General features: G+C 40.3%; 1 protein-coding gene across 1 annotated transcript in view; it reads right to left on the reverse strand.

Moving 5' to 3' along the window:
* Positions 1 to 22,873, reverse strand: part of NWD1 (NACHT and WD repeat domain containing 1) — a 63,448-nt gene that overhangs the window by 11,170 nt on the left and 29,405 nt on the right. Inside the window, 3 exon segments of the mRNA XM_057540455.1 lie at positions 5,524 to 5,610; positions 14,609 to 14,881; positions 17,561 to 17,769. Of these exon segments, the coding sequence (XP_057396438.1) occupies positions 5,524 to 5,610; positions 14,609 to 14,881; positions 17,561 to 17,769 (569 nt within the window).

Raw genomic sequence — 22,873 nt, forward strand, 5'->3', positions numbered from 1 at the left:
ATGAATGGATACAAAAACAAGACCTGTATATATGCTGTCTACAAGAGACCCTCCTCAGACCTAGGGACACATACAGACTGAAAGTGAGGGGATGGAAAAAGATATTCCATGCAAATGGAAATCAAAAGAAAGCTGGAGTAGCAATTCTCGTATCAGACAAAATAGACTTTAAAATAAAGACTATTACAAGAGACAAAGAAGGACACTACATAACGATCAAGGGATCAATCCAAGAAGAAGATATAACAATTGTAAATATTTATGCACCCAACATAGGAGCACCTCAATACATAAGGCAAATACTAACAGCCATAAAAGGGGAAATTGACAGTAACACAATCATAGTAGGGGACTTTAGCACCCCACTTTCACCAATGGACAGATCATCCAAAATGAAAATAAATAAGGAAAAACAAGCTTTAAATGATACATTAAACAAGATGGACTTAATTGATATTTATAGGACTTTCCATCCCAAAACAACAGAATACACTTTCTTCTCAAGTCCTCGTGGAACATTCTCCAGGATAGATCATATCTTGGGTCACAAATCAAGCCTTGGTAAATGTAAGAAAATTGAAATCATACCAAGTATCTTTTCTGACCGCAATGCTATGAGACTGGATATCAATTACAGGAAAAAATCTGCAAAAAATACAAACACATGGAGGCCAAACAATACACTACTTAATAACCAAGAGATCACTGAAGAAATCAAAGAGGAAATCTAAAAATACCTAGAGACAAATGACAATGAAAACACGACGACCCAAAACCTATGGTATGCAGCAAAAGCAGTTCTAAAAGTTTATAGCAATACAATCCTACCTCAAGAAACAAGAAACATCTCAAATAAACAACCTAACCTTACACCTAAGGCCATTAGAGAAAGAAGAACAAAAAAACCCCAAAGTTAGCAGAAGGAAAGAAATGATAAAGATCAGATCGGAAATAAATGAAAAAGAAATGAAGGAAACGGTAGCAAAGATCAATAAAACTAAAAGCTGGTTCTTTGAGAAGATAAACAAAATTGATAAACTGTTAGCCAGACTCATCAAGAAAAAAAGGGAGAAGACTCAAATCAATAGAATTAGAAATGAAAAAGGAGAAGTAAAAACTGACTGCAGAAATACACAGGATCATGAGAGGTTACTACAAGCAACTATATGCCAATAAAATGGACAACCTGGAAGAAATGGACAAATTCTTAGAAAAGCACAACCTTCCAAGACTGAACCAGGAAGAAATAGAAAATATAAACAGACCAATCACAAGCACTGAAATTGAAACTGTGTTTAAAAACCTTCCAACAAACAAAAGCCCAGGACCAGATGGCTTCAGCGGCGAATTCTATCAAACATTTAGAGAAGAGCTAACACCTATCCTTCTCAAACTCTTCCAAAATATAGCAGAGGGAGGAACTCTCCCAAACTTATTCTATGAGACCACCATCTCCCTGACACCAAAACCAGACAAAGATGTCACAAAGAAAAACTACAGGCCAATATCACTGATGAACATAGATGCAAAAATCCTCAACAAAATACTAGCAAACAGAATCCAACAGCACATTAAAAGGATCATACACCATGATTAAGTGGGGTTTATCCCAGGAATGCAAGGATTCTTCAATATATGCAAATCAATCAATGTGATGCACCATATTAACAAACTGAAGGAGAAAAACCATATGATCATCTCTATAGATGCAGAAAAAGGTTTCAACAAAATTCAACACGCATTTATGATAAAAACCCTCCAGAAAGTAGGCATAGAGGGAACTTACCTCAACATAATAAAGGCCGTATATGACAAACCCACAGCCAACATCGTTCTCAGTGGTGAAAAACTGAAACCATTTCTTCTAAGATCAGGAACAAGACAAGGTTGTCCACTCTCACCACTACTATTCAACATAGTTTTGGAAGTTTTAGCCACAGCAATCAGAGAAGAGAAGAAATAAAAGGAATCCAAATCAGAAAAGAAGAAGTAAAGCTGTCACTGTTTGCAGATGACATGATGCTATACATAGAGAATCCTAAAGATGCTACCAGAAAACTGCTAGAGCTAATCAATGAATTTAGTAAAGTAGCAGGACACAAAATTAATGCACAGAAATCTTCTGCATTCCTATACACTAATGATGAAAAATCTGAAAGAGAAATTAAGGAAACACTCCCACTTACCACTGCAACAAAAAGAATAAAATAGCTAAGAATAAACCTACCTAAGGAGACAAAAGACCTGTATGCAGAAAACTATAAGACACAGATGAAAGAAATTAAAGACGATACAAACAGATGGAGAGACATACCATGTTCCTGGATTGGAAGAATCAACATTGTGAAAATGACAATACTACCCAAAGCAATCTACAGATTCAGTGCAATCCCTTTCAAACTACCAGTGGCATTTTTCACAGAACTAAAACAAAAAATTTCACAATTTGTATGGAAACACAAAAGACCCCGAATCACCAAAGCAATCTTGAGAAAGAAAAATGGAGCTGGAGGAATCAGGCTCCCAGACTTCAGACTATACTAGAAAGCTACAGTCTTCAAGACAGTATCTTACTGGCACAAAAACAGAAATATAGATCAATGGGACAGGATAGAAAGCCCAGAGATAAACCCACACACATATGGTCACCTTATCTTTGATAAAGGAGGCAAGAATATACAATAGAGAAAAGACAGCTTCTTCAATAAGTGGTGCTGGGAAAACTGGACAGCTACATGTAAAAGAATGAAATTAGAACACTCCCTAACACCATACACAAAAATAAACTCAAAATGGATTAAAGACCTAGATGTAAGGCCAGACACTATCAAACTCTTAGAGGAAGACTTAGGCAGAATGCTCTATGACATAAATCAGAGCAAGATCCTTTTTGACCCACCTCCTAGAGAAATGGAAATTAAAACAAAAATAAACAAATGGGACCTAATTAAACTTAAAAGCTTTTGCACAGCAAAGGAAACCATAAACAAGACGAAAAGACAAGCCTCAGAATGGGAGAAAATATTTGCAAATGAAGCAACTGACAAAGGATTAATCTCCAAAATATACAAGCAGCTCATGCAGCTCAATATCAAAAAAACAAAAAACCCAATCCAAAAACGGGCAGAAGACATAAATAGACTTTCTCCAAAGAAGATATACAGATTGCTAACAAACACATGAAAGGATGCTCAACATCAGTAATCATTAGAGAAATGCAAATCAAAACTAGAATGAGGTATCACCTCACACCAGTCAGAATGGCCATCATCAAAAAATCTACAAACAACAAATGCTGGAGAGGGTGTGGAGAATAGGGAACCCTCTTGCACTGTGGGTGTGAATGTAAATTGATACAGCCACTATGGAGAAGAGTATGGAGGTTCCTTTGTAAACTAAAAATGGAACTACCATACGACCCAGCAATCCCACTACTGGGCATATACCCTGAGGAAAGCATAATTCAAAAAGAGTCATGTACCACAATGTTCATTGCAGGTCTATTTACAATAGCCAGGACATGGAAGCAACCTAAGTGTCTATCGACAGATGAATGGATAAAGAAGATGTGGCACATATATACAATGGAATATTACTCAGCCATAAAAAGAAACGAAATTGAGTTATTTGTAGTGAGGTGGATGGACCTAGAGACTGTCATACAGAGTGAAGTAAGTAAAGAGAAAAATAAATACCGTATGCTAACACATATATATGGAATCTAAAAAAAAACATGGTTCTGAAGAAACTAGAGGTGGGACAGGAATAAAGACGCAGACGTAGAGAATGGGCTTGAGGACACGGGGAGGGGGAAGGGTAAGCTGGGACGAAGTGAGAGAGTGGCATGGACATATATACACTACCAAATGTAAAATAGATAGCTAGTGGGAAGCAGCCACATAGCACAGGGAGATCAGCTCGGTGCTCTGTGACCACCTAGAGGGGTGGGATAGGGAGGGTGGGAGGGAGACGCAAGAGGGAGGAGATATGGGGATATATGTATATGTATAGCTGATTCACTTTTTTATAAAGCAGAAACTAACACACCATTGTAAAGCAATTATACTCCAATACTCCAACGTTAAAAAAAAAAGGTACTTTTCTGAAGACTCTGGAGGGAGCCAGCCCTACCAATGCCTTGCTTTTGCACTTCTGGCCCCTAGAACAGTGAGTGAAGAAATTCTTGTTGTTTTAAGCCACCAGGTTTGTATGGTAATTTGTTACAGGACATTTGTTTTGATTTTAGAGAGATGAGGAAGTGGCAGGCACTGAAAGAATGGGAATAGCATGGGACAACCAGGAGGTAGGAAAGGCCTGGTGTGTTTGAAGACCAGCATAGAGGCCAGTGCGGCTGGAGCGGAGTGAAGGAAGGGGAGGTGAGGGAGAGGAAGGGGTGCCAGATTTAGCAAAACAACAACAGCAACAACAACAACAGGACACCCAGTTAAATTGGAATTTCAGAGGAACAGTGACATTTTTATGAGTATATCCCACAATGTTATGTGCAATATACTTATACTAAAAACTTGATTTGTTGTTTATCTGAAATTTAACTGGGTGTTCTGTATTTTATCTGGCAACCCTACCCAAGAGGACTTACTCTCTTGTGTTCCAAATACTGTCTGAGTGAATGTTTTGTTGAGAGGACCCCTAGCAGCGCAGGGAGGTGGGTGAAGGCCAGATTATGCTCAGCCTTCCAGGCCCCGTACAGGAGAGAGATCAGGCCCCTCTTCTGCTCAGCCAGTAAACGCACCATGGGACACACCGCAGCAGCTGGCAGAGAAACTCAGCTGTTTGTGTGTGTGTGTGTGTTTATTGTCTTTTTTGAGTAGGAAGGAAGCCGCCCCCTTACTTTATAAAAAGATCTCTGTCCCTGGAACACCACAGATCACCTGCTGAGTCACGCATTTCCATTGGCACCGACAGCTCAGGTCTGGGTGTGGGTGCTGGGTTAGCATGACCTCATTCAAGTGGATACCCTGTGCTTTCACAGGAGTTATTGCTGACAAGATAGGCAGGCCATCAATTCTTCCAGGGGTTCAGAAATAAAACATTGTCGGTAAATAAACAAACATTCAGCATCTTATTTGAGGGTGCAGAGTCAAGCCTGACTATGAATTCAAATCCCAGTCCCTCCACTTACAGCTGTGTGACCTCAAGCAAGTTTCCTAACTTCTCTGTGCCTCAGTTTCCTCATCTATAAATGAAAATAATAAAAGCGCCTACCTCCCAGGGCTATTGAGGTGTAAAGGAATTAACACATGTTAACTGTTTAGGATGGGTTCTAACACATTGTAAATACCCAAGTATTAACTAGTATTATTACAAGGTTAACTCTCTCACTGAGGAGTTATGGTATGAGGCTCTCTGCTGTGCACCTCACATGTGACATCTCAGTTTAGCCTCAAGACAATCCTTGGATCAAGTCAGGTCACTGAGGGTTGGGGGCTGAGTCTGCCTTATGTCTCTCCATGCTCCCTGTGGAACTACTTTTATTGAATTGTGCTTGAATGATAGCCTCACATGGAAGGATGTTATGGATGAAACATATGTGTGGGAAACTGAGGCTTCTGGAAGCTTCTCCAGCAGGCTGTCTCCTTTGGAGGAAACCTGTGCAGAATCAAGGATGCCCATCAAGCATTTCCACTGGGTTAAGCGTTCAGGGTCAAGAGCTTGCATTTGACGCAGGGCTCTGCCACTCACCGGCTCTGTGATCCTAAGCAAATTCCTTAGCCCCTGGCTGCCTCAGTTACCTCATCTGTTAAATGGGAGATGATACCAGGACTGCCTCACAGGGCTATCGTGGTTAAGAAGTGCATAGGATGGTTCCTTCTGGCCCATAATCAGCCCTCCCAAAGTGGCAGCTATTATTATTACTGTTGACATTGTTGTCATAAGCAGCTCGGGGACCCAGAGAACATCCCAGCACTCTACTTTTCTACCCCCAGAGGAGCTCTGAAGATCTCAAATAAGGTCGAAAGGTAGGTTGGAGCCGGAGGAGGGCAGCATCATTCTCTCCATTCCCGAGTTGCAGAAATGAACTGGTTTTGTTCGGATCTAAGAGGAAGGTTTGGGGCTTTTTTCCTTTCTTTTTTTTTTTTTTTTTTCTGCTTTTGTTTTTGTTTTAAGCAAGGGCAGGAGGAAGTGAATTTCTACATGGCTGCTGATGAAATAAAAATTATATTTTAATTTATATTTTATAAAAATAATTTATATTTTAAGGCAGGACAAGAAAAAATTAAACATAAAATTCTCTCTCTGTGTTAGTTTGGGTATTCTCCTCCCCTCAGGTGCAGTGTGATTTGCATTACACGTTAGCCAGAGCTCCTCAAAAATGGGAGTGCCGGGCTTCCCTGGTGGCGCAGTGGTTGAGAGTCTGCCTGCCAATGCAGGGGACACGGGTTCGGGCCCCGGTCTGGGAGGATCCCGCGTGCCGCGGAGCGGCTGGGCCCGTGAGCCACAATTGCTGAGCCTGCACGTCTGGAGCCTGTGCTCCGCAACAAGAGAGGCCGCGGCAGTGAGAGGCCCGCGCACCGCGATGAAGAGTGGCCCCAGCTCGCCGCAACTGGAGATAAGCCCTCGCACAGAAACGAAGACTCAACACAGTCATAAATAAATAAATAAAAGAACGTGAATTTCTTTAAAAAAAAAAAAATGGGAGTGCCTGCTCAACCGTAAACATCAATTTTTTTTCCCCTTTCTTCTGACGCTAGCAATATAACTTCTTAAAAGAATAGTGTTCTTTCCCAGCTCTGTAGGGGGTCATGGTGACTTGCTGCTCGCTTTGTACTTGTTTACCTGGCCTATATATCCTTGGTGAACTTTCTGTAAAATATCAGCATGTCATTTTGATGTATGATCGTTTGTCTCAAAAATGTATATGACTGTGCCTTCGACTTCTAACAGGCAGAACAGTTCTCAGAGCTTTCTGAGAATCTGCTCCCCGGGTTATAATCCTCAGTTTAGCTCGAATAAAATTCCCTTTTTTCTTCTTAACTTGATAGTGAATTGAATTTTCATCGACAGTGTTATTGCTGATTTTTTCAAAAACGTGATTCTTTTAAAACTTAAAAAAATTAAACGGTAATACTGTATAATTAAAAAAAAAAAAAAGAAATATCCAGAGCTCACCATGAGCATCTTTTCACCTTCCCCGCCATTCTGCTTTCTCCCTGGAAGGCATCTTTGTCTATGTTTGCTGAGAATCCGTTTGTGTAGGTAAACATTTACACAAGCCTCCTTTCTCCACCATCCCTTGCAGATATTGTTCTGCAAGTTGCTTTTTTCACTTAATGTGTCTGGGGTAGCGCTTCTCAACTGGAGCAAGGGGTGATTTTGTCCCTCCCCACTGAGAACACTGGGCAACGTCTTAGAGACATTTTTGGTTGTAAAGATAGGGCAGATGCTCTGCATCTAGTGGGCAGTGGCTAGGGGTGCTGCTAAACACCCTACAACACATAGGACGGCCCCCAGTGGCAAAGAAGGACCTGGGCCCAGCTGTCAATGGCACCCAGGTGTAGCATAGCGCTTAAGAGCATGGATCCTAGAGCCAGACTGCTTGAGTTCAAACCCTGTCTGTGACACTTCCTAGCTGTGTGACCTTAGGCAAATGACTTCACCTCTCTGTGCTTCAGTTTAACGCATCTGTAACATACAGATAATGGCAGCAGCTACATCTTAGCTTTGTTTTGAGGGTTAAATAAGATAATAGGTATAAAAGTCCCTGAAATAGCCCTTAGTACACAGTGAGCACTATGTGAGAGTTTATTATTTCCATGAAAGTATCTCTAGGCCAGGGGCCGGCAAACTTTCCTGTAATGGGCCAGATAGTAAACACTTTAGACTTTGTGGCCATGTGGTCTCAACTTTGCCATTAGAGCACAAATGCAGCCGCAGACCGTATATAGACAAACAGTGTGGTTACGTGCCAAGACAACGTCATTTATGGACATTAAATTTGGATTCTATGGAATTTTCACATGTCACAAGATATTCTTCTTTTTAAAATCGTTTTTCAACCATTAAAATCAGAAAAACCATTCTCAGCTCACGGGTTGAACAAAAACAGGCAGTGGGCCAGAGTTAGCTGACCACTGCTCAAGACTATCTAATTTTTTTAAATTTTTCTTAACCATATTTGCTTATTTATTTATTTTTATTTTTATGGCTGTGTTGGGTCTTCGTTTCTGTGCGAGGGCTTTCTCTAGTTGTGGCAAGTGGGGGCCACTCTTCATCGCGGTGCGCGGGCCTCTCACTATTGCAGCCTCTCTTGTTGCGGAGCACAGGCTCCAGACGCGCATGCTCAGTAGTTGTGGCTCACGGGCCTAGTTGCTCCGCGGCATGTGGGATCTTCCCAGACCAGGGCTCGAACCCGTGTCCCCTGCATTGGCAGGCAGATTCTCAACCACTGCGCCACCAGGGAAGCCCTCTAATTTTTTATAGTTATGTAATCTTCCATGGTATAAAATTTCCTTAATTCACTTAACTATTTTCCCATAGATGGACATTTGAGATCATGTCAATGTTTTGCTATTACACGGAGGGATGCAATAAATACTATCCTCAAGGCTGGTCTCATTTTAAGTGAGGGGTATATACCTGAAGATCTCAGATAATACAAAACATGACAGATTTGAGAGGGATTTTCCCCTTGGATGGATGAAGGATGGTAGGTGTTTCTGTCCACCAGCTACAGTGCAGCTGCCACTCACACTAGTGTAAACACAGTCTTCAATTCACCTACCTCCACCCCTCGCTGTGAGATCATAAGATGCTAAATAGATTTTAAATGTGTTTGCATTTTCCCTATTTATGTGCATATTTATGTGCATATTTCCTAAATGTGCACATAAAATGAGACTGAATACTTTTATAATACTATTTCGTATTTACCTAATTCAAATTCACATGAAATGAGGCCACACTCTGTTTACATTTGTGCGCACATGGGCAAGTATTTAAGATGGGAATGTGACTTTTTAATCTTAGACTCTGCAAGATTTCTCTCCCAAGGGTTTCACCAATTTATACCCCCATGAAGAAGGCAAAGTGCCCAAGAAATGGATTTCCTTTTCGCAAAAATACATACATTTTATGTTCAAAATAAGAGCTCTATTACATGCACCTTGCTGAACCAGATACATTTGGGGAGGTGTTTTTAAAACATCAACATTTAGATAGTAAAATAACGCTCCCATTCCTGACAAAATCATCATTCCATGCATTAGTCAGTTTCAAAGTTTCAGTGAATTGCAATGACTAAAGGCAGGTTGTAGTAGGCTCTCTGGTCTCAAGGTTGGAATTGCCCTATGCAGGCAGCACATGCAACATTACAGTTGTGCTCAGAAGAAATGCATGTGTTTATTTCAGAGCAGGATGGGGTCTATTTACATTTTAAAAATCCTTGTAGGTTTCATGTTATTTCAACCCCAGGCTCTTGGCTGACATATACATGATCTTCTTTCATAGCTTGCAGGTCTAGAGGCTCTAGCCTCTTGAGTTCCACTTGGACTTGAATATTTCAGAGCCAGCTTGGATGAGGAGTGATGGCTGGGTACCACACAGGAACTTTGGTGCAAGAGGACTGCTTTTCCCAGGACCAAATAGTTCTAGAGTCTTTGGGTACCTACTTTTTCAAGCTCTGATTTTCCTAGGACACAAACAACTTTGAGCTGAGCTTTCTCCTCTGGTTACTGTTTCTGGTGCTCTTCCTTTATTCATTGGACTTTCATCTGGTGTTATATCCCCACAGCCTGAAGAACTTATTTCCAGCATTTCTTTTTTTTCCCCCCCAGCATTTCTTATAGTGCGGATTTGTTGGAGACAAGTTCTCTCAGCCTTTATATGCCTAAAAATGTCTTTTATTTTGCTTTCAGTTTTGAAGGATAATTTCCCTGTAAATAGGAGTCTAGGTTGACAGGTTTTGGTTTTTTCTTTCAAATTACAGATGCCATTCCTTCCATTGTCTCTGTCCCCATTGTTTTCAATGAGAAATCAGCTGTAGATCTTATCATGGACAACCATGGTATGTAATGGGTCTTTTTTCCTCTGGCTGCTTTTAATATTTTTCTCTTTATCTTTGGTTTTTGGCAGTTTGATTATGATTTGCTGAATTATGGTTTTCTTTCTTTTGACTCTGCTTGGGGCTCTGTGAGCTGTTGGATCTTTGAGCTGATGTCTTAAATTTTGGAAAATCCTTGACCATTATCTCTTCAAATATTTCTTCTGCCACATACTCATTCTCTCCTCTCCTTCAGAGATTCTAGTTGTACTTTCGACCTTTTGGTATTGCCCCACAATACTCAGATGTTTTGTTCTTTTCCCCCTCATTGCTTTTTTCTTTATATTTATATTTTGATAATTTCTATTAACTTATCTTTAATTCATTGTTCTTTCTCTGCTGTGACTAGTCTGCTCTTAAGCCCGTCAAATGAATTTTTTTCCTCACATTCTATTTTTGTGTCTAGTGTTTCCATTTGGTCTCTTTTTTTCTAGTTTTGATTTTGAAATTTTGAAATTCCCCATCTCTTTTCACATGCTATTCACCTTTTCTATTATTTATCCTAAATATTTTAAAGTTCTTGCCTGATTATTTAAACATCTGAGTCATTTGTGTATCTGCTTCTATTGGTTGTTTTTGCTCTTGACTATGGTCCTGTTTTTGTTTCTTTGTGTATGTCATAATTTTTATAATATGATGGATATTGTGTATGAAAGAAGAGTAGAGCCTAAATAATATTTACCTTTAGAAGAGGAGATACTCCTTCTGAAGGGCCTCTAGTGTGGAGGGGTCTGAATCAATCTAATCTGTACTTCAGGTGGGCCTGGGCTTGACTGCATCTTTAGTTAAGTTGATTTTACCACTGTCTTCAAATGTTTTGAAGGTGGGATCAAGACTTTCTCCCCAGCGGGGCTGGGATCTGAGCACTGGTGAGATTCTAGAGACCCCTATTACTAACAGCCCAGCCCAGCCGAGCCACAATTTCCCCAAATAACAGAATTGCTCTCTCTGCAGCCTGACCACCAGCTTTTTGAGGTGCTGGGGATTATTGTCCAGTCCTGCCTGCAGCTTTCTGTCCCAATATACATTTTGCCAAGAATCTGATTTGGGTTCTGTCAGAAACAGACACTGAGAATATTATTTGACTGCAACTAGTTTATTTGGGAATTGATCCCAGAAAACACTGGTAGAGAGTGGAAAACTGAGACAGGGAAGGGAAGGCAGCCAATAAATGTGGCTCATCAAGCCAGTTACCAGTGCAGGCAAACATAGCTGAGTCCTGCTGGGGATGCTCTGAGAGAGAGTGGAGAGCATGCATCAGAGACGCCCCCACTGAGGGGCCAAGAGCTGGGTGGGGTTCTATGCACCACCTCTATTTCAGGTTGGGTGAGGGCTGCTCCCAGGAGCATTAACACAGAGGCCAAGTGTGCTGGTGTTGGAGGGAGAATAGATAGAAAAAAACCTCAACCAGGTGCAGAGTCACAGGTGTGCAGCTGTAATGTAAGTGCCTGACAACAAGCTTTTTGATTGCTGAGGCAGCCATTTCAAAAGACATCCATCTTTTCTTTTCTTTTTTTTCAACATCTTTATTGAAGTATAATTGCTTTACAATGGTGTATTAGTTTCTGCTTTATAACAAAGTGAATCAGTTATACATATACATATGTTCCCATATCTCTTCCCTCTTGCATCTCCCTCCCTCCCACCCTCCCTATCCCACCCCTCTAGGTGGTCACAAAGCACTGAGCTGATCTCCCTGTGCTATGCGGCTGCTTCCCACTAGCTATCTATTTTACGTTTGGTAGTGTATATATGTCCATGCCACTCTCTCACCCTGTCACATCTCACCCCTCCCCTCCCCATATCCTCAAGTCCATTCTTTAGTAGGTTTTTAAGACATCCATCTTGAATAAACATGTTGGCAGCTACTAGCAAAACAACTAGATAAGGGACCAGGATGTCCACCCATGAAGGTTCCTCTTTCAGAAAGCCCTGGATAACCTAGATAACTGACCACTTGGGTGACTGCCTTCCCCTTCCTGTGTCCTAATGCCTCCCCATATGTTTTAAATTTGCCAATAAAGAGTGAATCCACAAAATGCTAGACACCCCACCCTCAGACCCCAATAAAGGCAGAGCCCCAAGTCCATGCTTGCTCATTCCCTCTCTCAACTCTCTCTCTCTCCCCTCAACTTCACTGTGTGGCCCTTGGGCATGCTATTCACCTTCCTCAAAGTTCCCTGATGGTTTCTTGCTGAAGTGTATCCTGTGATCATAAGAAGAGCCACAAGAGCCGGCCCAGTCATAAATAGGGGCTCCGTGGGAGAAATGTGTGTAGAGCCCCCTATGAGTGATGTGTGCCCAGACAAGCACCATAGGCATTCCTAACTGAGGGCACTGCCATCAGGAGGCTTGGGACCGACAGAATAGTCTTCAGAACTAAGGGGGTCGGGATGGGGCATCAAAGGTGAGTTATATTGGGAGAAATCTGAGTTAACTAGCACCATGTTTCCAATTCACTCCAGTGTTATTTTAGCATCCCCACCCCACCCCCGCTGGTTGGAAGCCTGAACAAGTGCCCATCTGTCCATCCCTTGCTGTGGCCCTGGATGTAGGTGTCATGTTCCCTCTCCCCATTTTACAGATGAGGAAACTGAGGCTCAAAGAAGGGCTGAGTAGCCCAAGAATACAACTAGGTAAAGGCAGGACTGGGATTTTCTTTTCTGTTTGTTTTTTTGTTTTTGTTTGTTTGTTTATTGAAATATAGTTGATTTACAATGTTATGTTAGTTTCTGGTGTACAGCAAAGTGACTGTTTTATATATATATATATATATTCTTTTCCATTTTTCATATACTTTTCCATTATGGTTTATTACAGGATATTGAATATAGTTCCCTGTGCTATACAGTAGGACCTTGTTGTTTATCTATTTTATATGTAGTAGTTTGTATCTGCTAATCCCAAACTCCTAATTTAGCCCTCCCCTACCTCCTTTCCCCTTTGCTAACTATAAGTTTGTTTTCTACATCTGAGAGACTGTTTCTGTTTTGTAAATAATTCATTTGTATCATATTTTAGATTCCACATATAAGTGTTATCATATGGTATTTGCCTTTCTCTTTCTGGCTTACTTCACTTAGTATGATAATCTCTAGGTCCATCCATGTTGCTGCAAATGGCATTATTTCATTCTTTTTATGGCTGAGTAGTATTCCGTTGTATATATATGCCATATCTTCTTTATCCATTCATCTTTTGATGGACACTTAGGTTGCTTCCATGTCTTGGCTATTGTAAAGAGTGCTGTAATGAACACTGAGGTGCATGTATCTTTTTGAATTAGAGTTTTCTCTGGATTTATGCCCAGGAGTGGGATTGCTGTATCATATGGCAACTCTAGTTTTAGTTTTTTAAGGAACCTCCATACTGTTTTCCATAGTGGCTGCACGAATTTTCATTCAGGACTAGGATTTTCAAATTCGAGTGTGTCTGACCCTAAAGTCCAAGTTCCTTGCTAGGCTGAAGGATATTACTGAGGACAATCAGTGAATGAAGGAGTAAAGGGAAGCAACCAAGAGGCCTGATGAAAGGGCTGGGGATGTCTTCCACGATCGTGTTTGTTGCCTTGATTGCTCAGGGAGGCTACAAGGTATGAGGTCCAGAAATGTGGAGCTTTGGGATGATTCTTTAGTGGCCATATTCCTCCCTTCCTCAAACTCTCACTTCCTCAACAGGACATACAAGACCATCTGTGATCCATTTCCACGCCACCTCTCTTTTCCCTATAACACCAGGCATGTTCCTACTTTCCCACCATGATATCCCCTATTCCCCCCATCTGCCCTTATTCATCTTGGAAATCCTTCTTCTTCTGAGGCTTCCCCCCTGGAGGGAAGCCTTCCCAGACTGCCTCTTTCAGAAGTATTTGTTCCTTCCCCCAACCAAGAGCACACTATTTCTACCTCTACTGAAAACAGACTCTGTTACTCTTTGTGTCACTATAAGTCATTGGCAAACCTGGCTCCCTCCCTAGATTGAGTTCCTTGAGGATGTGGTTGGACTCTTATACTTCTACAGCCCCTCCGATGCCTGGCAAGGTGCCCTTGTTCCTCCACCTACGACTTCTATATAACTCACTCTTGGTGCCCCATCCATATCCCCTCAGCGTACTCCTCTATTCCTGAAGGCTGCTCACCACACACCTGCAACTCTGCACTGGGTTGTTTTTTCTGACCCTATCCTTCCACACACTTGGCCTCTGTGTTAATGTTCCTGGGAGCAGCCCTCACCTAACCACTGATGGAGCTGGTGGATAGAACCCCAGCTCCTGACCCCTCAGCAGGGACAGTTCTGATGCACATTCTATACTTCCTCCCAGATCATCCCCAGCAGGACTGAGCACCAACAATCGCCCACACTGGCCAGCCCCCAGGAGACACCAAGAGATGTTTCCTGGACTGCACTGAATTGCAGATCCCTAGAATGAAGAAGCCCAGTGTCATTTATTAAAAGATCAAAGGTGAGATGGTTTCTCCCAACTTCTAGGCCATCTGAGCATTTTGGAGCTGAATTAACGTTGGCATCCTATTCAGTCAAGTTGCTTACCAAAGAGATGGAGCCCTGGCTGGACCCGGTCACCATCTTTCTTTGTTTCTGGACTGAGACCCCACAGGTAATTGTTTCTTCTTTGATGCTGGACAAATGTTGCTTCCTTTGCAGTGTTCCTGTGGCTGAACTCCACAGACTGACCACGCCATCCTGCGACACCGTCGGCAGTGTGGCCCTGGAAGCCAGCACTGCCATGCACACCCAGGGGTCAGAGGCATCCCCCAGGATACGGAAAATCAACTCTTCAGTTTCCAGATTCCAAGCATTGACCTAAAGGAATGATGAAAAGAAAGAGCCATGTCAGAGGGAGACCTAGTCTGCAAGTTTTCCAGAGTCAAATGCAAGACCTCTTCTTTTTTTCTTTTTTGTCATTGAAATTAAAAAATTTTTTTATCTTTGTACAATTTTTAAAAGTTCCTTTCCATTTACAGTTATTACAAAGTATTGGGTATATTAAGACCTATTCTTTTTTATAGTTCATGCATTTTATTGTCGACACTCTGTCAGTTTAAAAAAAAAAGGAGTGGGGAAGGGGGAGGGATCCTGGATTGGATGTTGGAATGGCAAAAGGACATTCGTGAAAAAATGGGTAAAATCCAAATAAAGTCTGGAACTGAGTTGACAGTAATTGTCAATATTAATGTCTTAGTTTTGACAAATGTACACTGGTTATATAAGATGTTGACTTTGGAGAAGGCTGGAACAAGGCCATACAGGAACTCTCTCTACTATCTTTATAGCTTTTCCATAAAACTAAAATTGTTCTAAAATAAAAAGTTTTAAAAATAGAAAAACAGTCAGCTATGCCATGTGCCTATATGTTCATTCCAAGTAATTGCTGATTAATAATTAAAGAGGTTTCATCTTTAACCTTACCCCCAAAAGTACCTTTTTATCAGCAGTAATCATTTAAATAGTAAACATTTCCCATTAATTCTATTTGTGGGATTTACACTAAAGAAATAAGGAGAGATACACACAAAGATATATGTACAAGGAAAGTTACCTCAGCTATTTGAAAGTGCAAAGAAATGGAAACAACCTATATGTCCAGTAATGAGGGATTAATTAAATAAACTACAGCAGAGCCATGCAACGGAATCTTATGAAATCACTAAGCATGCTGTTTTTGAAGAATGTTTAAGGTTATGGGCAAAAATAGCTTTATAAAACTGCTTAGGGACTTCTCTGGTGGCACAGTGTTTAAGAATCCGCCTGCCAATGCAGGGGACATGGGTGCGATTCCTGGTCCGGGAAGATCCCACATGCCACGGAGCAACTAAGCCCAAGTGCCACAACTACTGAGCCTGCGCTCTAGAGCCTACACGCCACAACTACTGAGCCCACGTGCCGCAACTACTGAGCCCGCACCTAGAGCCTGTGCTCCACAACAAGAGAAGCCACCGCAGTGAGAAGCCCGTGCACTGCAACGAAGAATAGCCCCCACTCTCCACAACTAGAGAAAGCCCTCACGCAGCAATGAAGACCCAACGCAGCCAAAAATAAACAAATAAATAAATTTATTTATTTTAAAAAACTGTGTATATGGTTTTATCCCCATTTTGTTTCATACACACATGCACATGTGCACACACACACACGCACTACATAAAGCAAAATCATGTAAATGTTAATAATGGTAATGTTTGCAATTATTTATTATATATTATTTCTTTACTGTATTTTCCAAACTTTTGCTGATAACAAAGCTGATTTCTATAATCAGTCTTGAAATCAACCCACACTTCTGTAATATTTAAGCCTATATTGTCCAATAAAAGTATAATGCAAGCCACACATGACTTTATATTTTTTATTAGCCACCTTAAAAAAGGTAAAAAGAAACAAGTGATATCAATTTCAATGATATACTTTATTTAACGCAGTATATCCAAACGTTATCATTTCAACATGTAATCAATATAAAATTATTATTTAAATATTTTACTTTTTTTTTATGATACTGAGTCTTTGAAATCCACTGTGTGTTTTATACTTACAGCACATTTCAATTTGGAATAGCCACATTTCAAGTGCTCAATAACCACATCTAGCTGGTGGTTCTCTACTTTGGACAGCATAGTTTGTAAGCTACCAATATTACTTACATTAACAACCACCAATTACTAATAAAATAGAATAATTAATAGCTATTAATTATTTGTTGCTTACTATGTACCCAACACTATGAAGGGTGTTTTACATTCATTATCTCATGAGGTAGACGAAGAATTGAGGCAGAGAGGTGAGGTGATACAATCAAGATGACTCAGCTTGCAAAGAAGTCAACTGGGAGTTAGATACAGATTTGCCCCATGCCTTTAATTGCTAAGCTTTAACCCATTATTCTGTTGTGTGTTTCTATTCATAAAATGATCAGATTATAGAGTTATGATTGACATAATGGAATGACACAGCAGAAAACATATTGTTCTCAGATGCATGTGGAACATTTACCAAGAAAGAGCATTTCAATAAATTTGAAAGGATTCACATAATGCAAATGGAATTATATTAGGAAAAAAATAACAGAACACTATCTGGGAACCTCTCAAATATTTGGAAATGAATATCACACTGCTAAATAGCTCATAGATCAAAGAAGAAATCAAAAGTATTTTGAACTCAATGTAAATGATAACATAACATATCAAAGTTCATGGGATGTAGGTAAAGCAGTACTCAGAGGGAAATTTATAGCACTAAAAAAATGACTGCATTAAAAAAGGTGAAAGGTCTTAAATCTCAGGATCAGAAAGATCTATCAAGATCATCTAATCCAACTATGAGTTTTGAAGCCCTTTATGGCACCCTCTCAAGTGGTTGTGTATCTCTGTTTACAGTCCCCCTGTCCCATATCAGGGAGCCCCTCCTTATATAAACACCATATGCCATCTTTGACTGCTCTGGTCTCAGCTTTACTTCGCAAACAGAGCAAGTGTTTGTTACCTTTGAGCTAGATGCTGAATACACAACCTTCTTTGCTTCATCCACATGAAGGCTCGAGATCTGAGGTTCAGTGGGATCTTTTGAGACTCCATCCCAAATGGTGAATTTCTCCTGGCCAGAGAGTAAGTTCCACAAGCACAGGGTGTGATCCTTCGAGGTAGAGATGGCAAGCGATCCTTTGGCAAACACCTTCACACACCTCACCTCTCCTGCAGCAGGCCAGGGTGGAGGATAGTATATTAGCTGGGAACATTTTGACCTTCCATTTGGTGACATTTATTAAAAGTTAAAATGTGCAATATCTTGGTTTTGATAGTATACTATAGTTATGTAAGACATTGCTAGCCTGGAAAGGTAGATAAAACGTACATGGGAATTCTCTGTACTATTTCAGCAACTTTCTCTGAGTCTATAGTTATTTTTAGAATAAAAAGCTAAGAAAAAGAGGGAAAAAATGAACAATGTGCATACAATTTGACTCAGAAATCCCACTTCTAGGAATGTGTCTTACAGAAATAATAGCATAAGTGTGTGAAGATGGAGAAGGACTTTAATTGCAACACTGTCTGTGTAAAAAGAAAACTGAAAACAACTGTCTATGAAAAGGGAGTTGGTTAAGTAATATGGTACATCCATGTAAAGAATATTAGGCAGGCATTAAAAATAATAAAATGTATGTACATACATATACCTAATAATAATAATTATTACAACAGCCAATACTTACTGAGTGCTTTCTGTGTGCCAAACATAGTTGTAAGTGGTTAACATGCATTAAACTCTTTTAATCTCATAACAACTCGTGAGGTACTATTATTATCCCATTGTATAGATGGGAAAACTGAGCCACAGCCGAGTACAGTAACTTATCCAAAGCCGCATGGTTAATAAGTAATGGAGCTAGGATCTCAGCTTGGACCCAGGCTCTCAATCACCACAAAACATTGTTACAACCTATTGCAACAAAAGCAAGTTGCAGCCCAGTATATAAAACAGCATGATGTAATTTTTGACAAAAGCTCAAAGGACAGAGCTACGTCTGCATAAACCTAGAGAAAAATTGCTAATGGCATATAACAGACTGTCTGCACTGATCACTTCCCGGGGGACACTGAAGGGTGAGGGGAGAGTAAAGGGAGGGAATTTTACTTTAGAATTCATATGTCAGCAGTATTAGGGGTGATTTTTATTTCTTGCAATTGTGGTATTTTTCAACCAAAATTTCTATAAATAGTAATGTTTTATAATATATCCCCATACATAGGATACTATATCACTGCTAAAGTGAATTAGAGATATATACATGATATGGAAAGAGGCAAAATATGTGATGTTAACTAAAAAAAAAAGTGACCATGGTTATATATAGTCATATAAGTTTGTGCAACCTGGTTATTGGAGATATATTATATATATATGCAGTTGTAAAGAGATGGTCAGTAACACACTATTTCCGTCACATGGGTATAATAGCCAAGAAGAGAGATAAGAGTAGAGTGTGGTAAAATATTTAGAAAGTGATGAGCTTTGAGTATTTATTGCCTTGTTTTAATATAATCTATTTAATTGTATGTTTCTATAATTTAATGTTTAAGAATGGCTGTGTTTGGACATAGAGAACAGACTTGTGGTTGCCAAGGGGGAGAGGGAAGTGAGGGAGGGATGGACTGGGAATTTGGGGTTAGTAGATGCAAACTATTACATACAGAATGGATAAACAACAAGGTCTTACTGTATAGCACAGGGAACTATATTCAATATCCTGGGATAAACCATGATGGAAAAGAATATAAAAAAGAATGTATATACGTGTATAACTGAGTTACTTTGCTGTACAGCAGAAATTAACACAACATTGTAAATATACTATACTTCAATAAAAAAAAAAATTAAAAAAAAAAGAATGGTTGTGTTTGACAATCACCTCACCAAATTCTTGAAAATTTCAGTCAGCTCTCACAAGCCAGTACCAACCACCTCCAGCATGCTGTCACAGGATCGGAAACTTTCACTTCCCCTATTATGTAAGTCTATAATGTTTTCAGTTTTTTTGGTAAATTGATTATTGAGCTTTTCTGATTACAAATAATAAGAGTTTGAGGACTTTAAAAAATGAATCAAGGTCACCATTGGTAAATGGGCTCAGGTCTTGAAGAGATGGCTCTCACACACAGATACAGAGATTGAATAGACCTCTAGGAAAATAGCTATTCTGATGATGATAAAATAGAGGGAATCTTATTTGACAGATACTCTGTCAGTATCCACCCCACTCCAACCCTTCAGACAAAAAGAGTAAAATGAAAACATCTAATGCTGGGAGCTTTGGGGTTGGAGAGTGTTTTAATCTGTTACAATCTGTTTGGAAAGCAATAAGATAACACTTCTCAAAACCCATAAGAATGTTCATACCTTTCAATTCAAGAATACCACTCACTAGAAATATTCAACAGAATGGAAAAATATTGGCAAGAGTAAAACCAGATTCACCCAGTGTTATCCAAATAGCAGATAACTAGAAATAGCCTAAATAGCCAAAAAATTTTTTTAAATAGTTTAATAAATTCTGGAACACGATCTCTCGAGAGAAATGAAATATTTTTGGTGCAGTTAAGCATTATAAAGATGAAGATTCAATGAATCACAGCAGCATTATTCATAACAGCCCCAAACTGGGAACAATGTAAATGTCCTTCAAGTGATGAATGGATTAAAACCTCTGTTCCTCCCATGCAATGGAATACGGCTCAGCAATGCAAAGGAACAAACTATCCGTACATGTAACAATACAGATGAACTCAAACATGTTATGTGGAGTGAAAGAAATCCCATGCAAAAGACCACATAGTATACAATTTCATTTATATGAAATGTCCAGAAAATACAAATCTGTAGACTCAGAAAGCACATCAGTGGTTACCATGGGGCTGGGGGTGGGAGCAGGGATGGACTGCAAAGGGGGCAGGAGGGATCTCCTTGGGGTGATGGAAAGTTCTACAGCAGGATTATGGTGATGGCGGCACAATTTGGTAAATTTACTACAAAATCATTGACTATATGTTTAAAACAGGTGTATTGTATGGTACGTAAATTATACCTCAGTAAAGTTGTTTTTAAAAAGATTCCATGAAAACAAAAGCATGTTTATGGCAAAATGTTGAGAAAAAAATAATAAAACTGGGCTTCCCTGGTGGCGCGGTGGTTAAGAATCCACCTGCCAATGCAGGGGACACAGGTTCGAGCCCTGGTCCGGGAAGATCCCACATGCCATGTGGAACAACTAAGCCCATGCGCCACAACTACTGAGCCTGTGTGCTACAACTACTGAAGCCCACGTGCCTAGAGCCCATGCTCTGCAACAAGAGAAGCCACCGCAATGAGAAGCCCTCAACGAAGAGTAGCCCCCGCTCACCGCCACTAGAGAAAGCCCACACGCAGCAACAAAGGCCCATTGCAGCAAAAAATAAGTAAATAAAATAAATAAATTTATTTAAAAAATAAAAAACATAATAAAACCGTGTACATACTTAGATTGCAATAATATAATATTTTAACATCTTTATTGAGATATAATTCACAAGCATAAAATTCACCCATTCATGTACAGCAGTATAATTCACTGTTCTGGGAAATGTACGTTCCCAGAGTTGTGCAACCATCACCACAGGCTAGGTTTAGAGTATTTTCATAACCTCAAAAACTGTCACTCCCTCCCTTTTCTCTCCTTATCATTTAAACCACCTTAAATTGTATAATCAGTGATACTAGTACATTCACGATGTTGTGCAAACGTCACCTCTATCAGATTCCAGAACATTTTTGTCACCCAAAAAGGAAACCCCGTCCCCATTAGCAGTCTCTCTTCATCCCCCTTCCACCAACCCCTGGCAACCACTAATCTGCTTTCTGTCTCTCCAGATTTACCTGTTGCAGACATTTCATATAAATGAATCACATACAATGTAGTCTTTTGTGACTGGCTTCTTTCATTTGATACAATATCCTAAGCTCCAGCCTTAAACAGCTTGCTTGCTACTCTATCAATGTTCCAACCTCTTTTTCTCAGGGCCTTTGCACTGGTTGTTTCCCACACCTGGGATGCTCTACCCTCCTGCCCTTTGCACACTTATTCATAGCCTTTGTATCTTGGCTGAGTGTCCCTGCTCAGAGAAATCCTTTCCCTAACTGCCCTAAGTCAGTCACTTTCGTTATTGTAGCTCATGACACCCTGTTTTCCTCATTACACTTATTGCAATTTGTAACTACATTTTTGTCCGGCTTGCCTTCTCAAATACATGGATCTGACTCAGGGCTGGGATCAGGGTGAGGCAAGTAAGGCACTTATCTCGGGTGCAAAGTTTAAGGAGGTACCGAATTGCTGAGTTTTCCTTTTGCCTCTCTCTCCAGTATGGATTGGCACAGCACTATTACTCATCCTATCTTTGAGACAGGTTGATATTTATTCATCGTGGATTGTTTTGTATTAATTTTTTGATTTTTAAAAACATTTTAAAAAATTACATTTGCAGGACTTTCCACAGTGGTTAAGAATCCATCCTGCAGTGCAGGGACGCCGGTTTGATCCCTGGTCAGGGAACTAAGATCCCACATGCTGCAGGGCAGCTAAAGCTCGCACGCCGCAACTAATGAGCCCACATGCTCTGGAGCCTGTGTGCTACAACTAGAGAAAAACCCATGCGCTGCTAGGAAGAGCCCATGCGCCGAAACGAAAGGTCCCGCGTGCTGCAACTAAGACCCAATGCGGCCAATAAACAAACAAACAAACAAACAAATAATTGCATTCGGGACTTCCCCAGTGGTCCAGTGGTTACGACTCCATGCTTCCACTGCAGGGGGCATGGGTTTGATCCCTGGTTGGGGAACTAAGATCCCGCATGCTGTGTGGCATGGCCAAAACAAAATAAATAAATAAAAAACAAACACATTGCATTGAAATATTATCATGATGACCAAGTTTTTTTTTAACTTTGGGATGCTCCTAAATTTTACACCCAAGGGGTGTGCCTCACTCCCCTTACCCGAGTTTCGGCCCTGATCTGTCTCTCTTCAGCCTCAGATCAGGGCCTGGTACACAGTAAGCACTCAGTAATTGTTGGAATGAATCAACCATAGCTGTGATGGTTTTGTAGAAATGAAAACGTGACTTAGGCTCTGAGAGACTGTGGTAGACAAATTGCATAAATGACCACAATCCTTTGCCCTCCAAGATCTATACCTTGTGTGGTGTGACTTTGCTCCTCCCATCAAGAGATGAAGCCAATTTCCCTACCCATTGATTCTGGATTGTTCTTG

Source organism: Balaenoptera acutorostrata, chromosome 2 (genome assembly GCF_949987535.1).
Source record: "Balaenoptera acutorostrata chromosome 2, mBalAcu1.1, whole genome shotgun sequence".
Classification (NCBI taxonomy): domain Eukaryota; kingdom Metazoa; phylum Chordata; class Mammalia; order Artiodactyla; family Balaenopteridae; genus Balaenoptera; species Balaenoptera acutorostrata.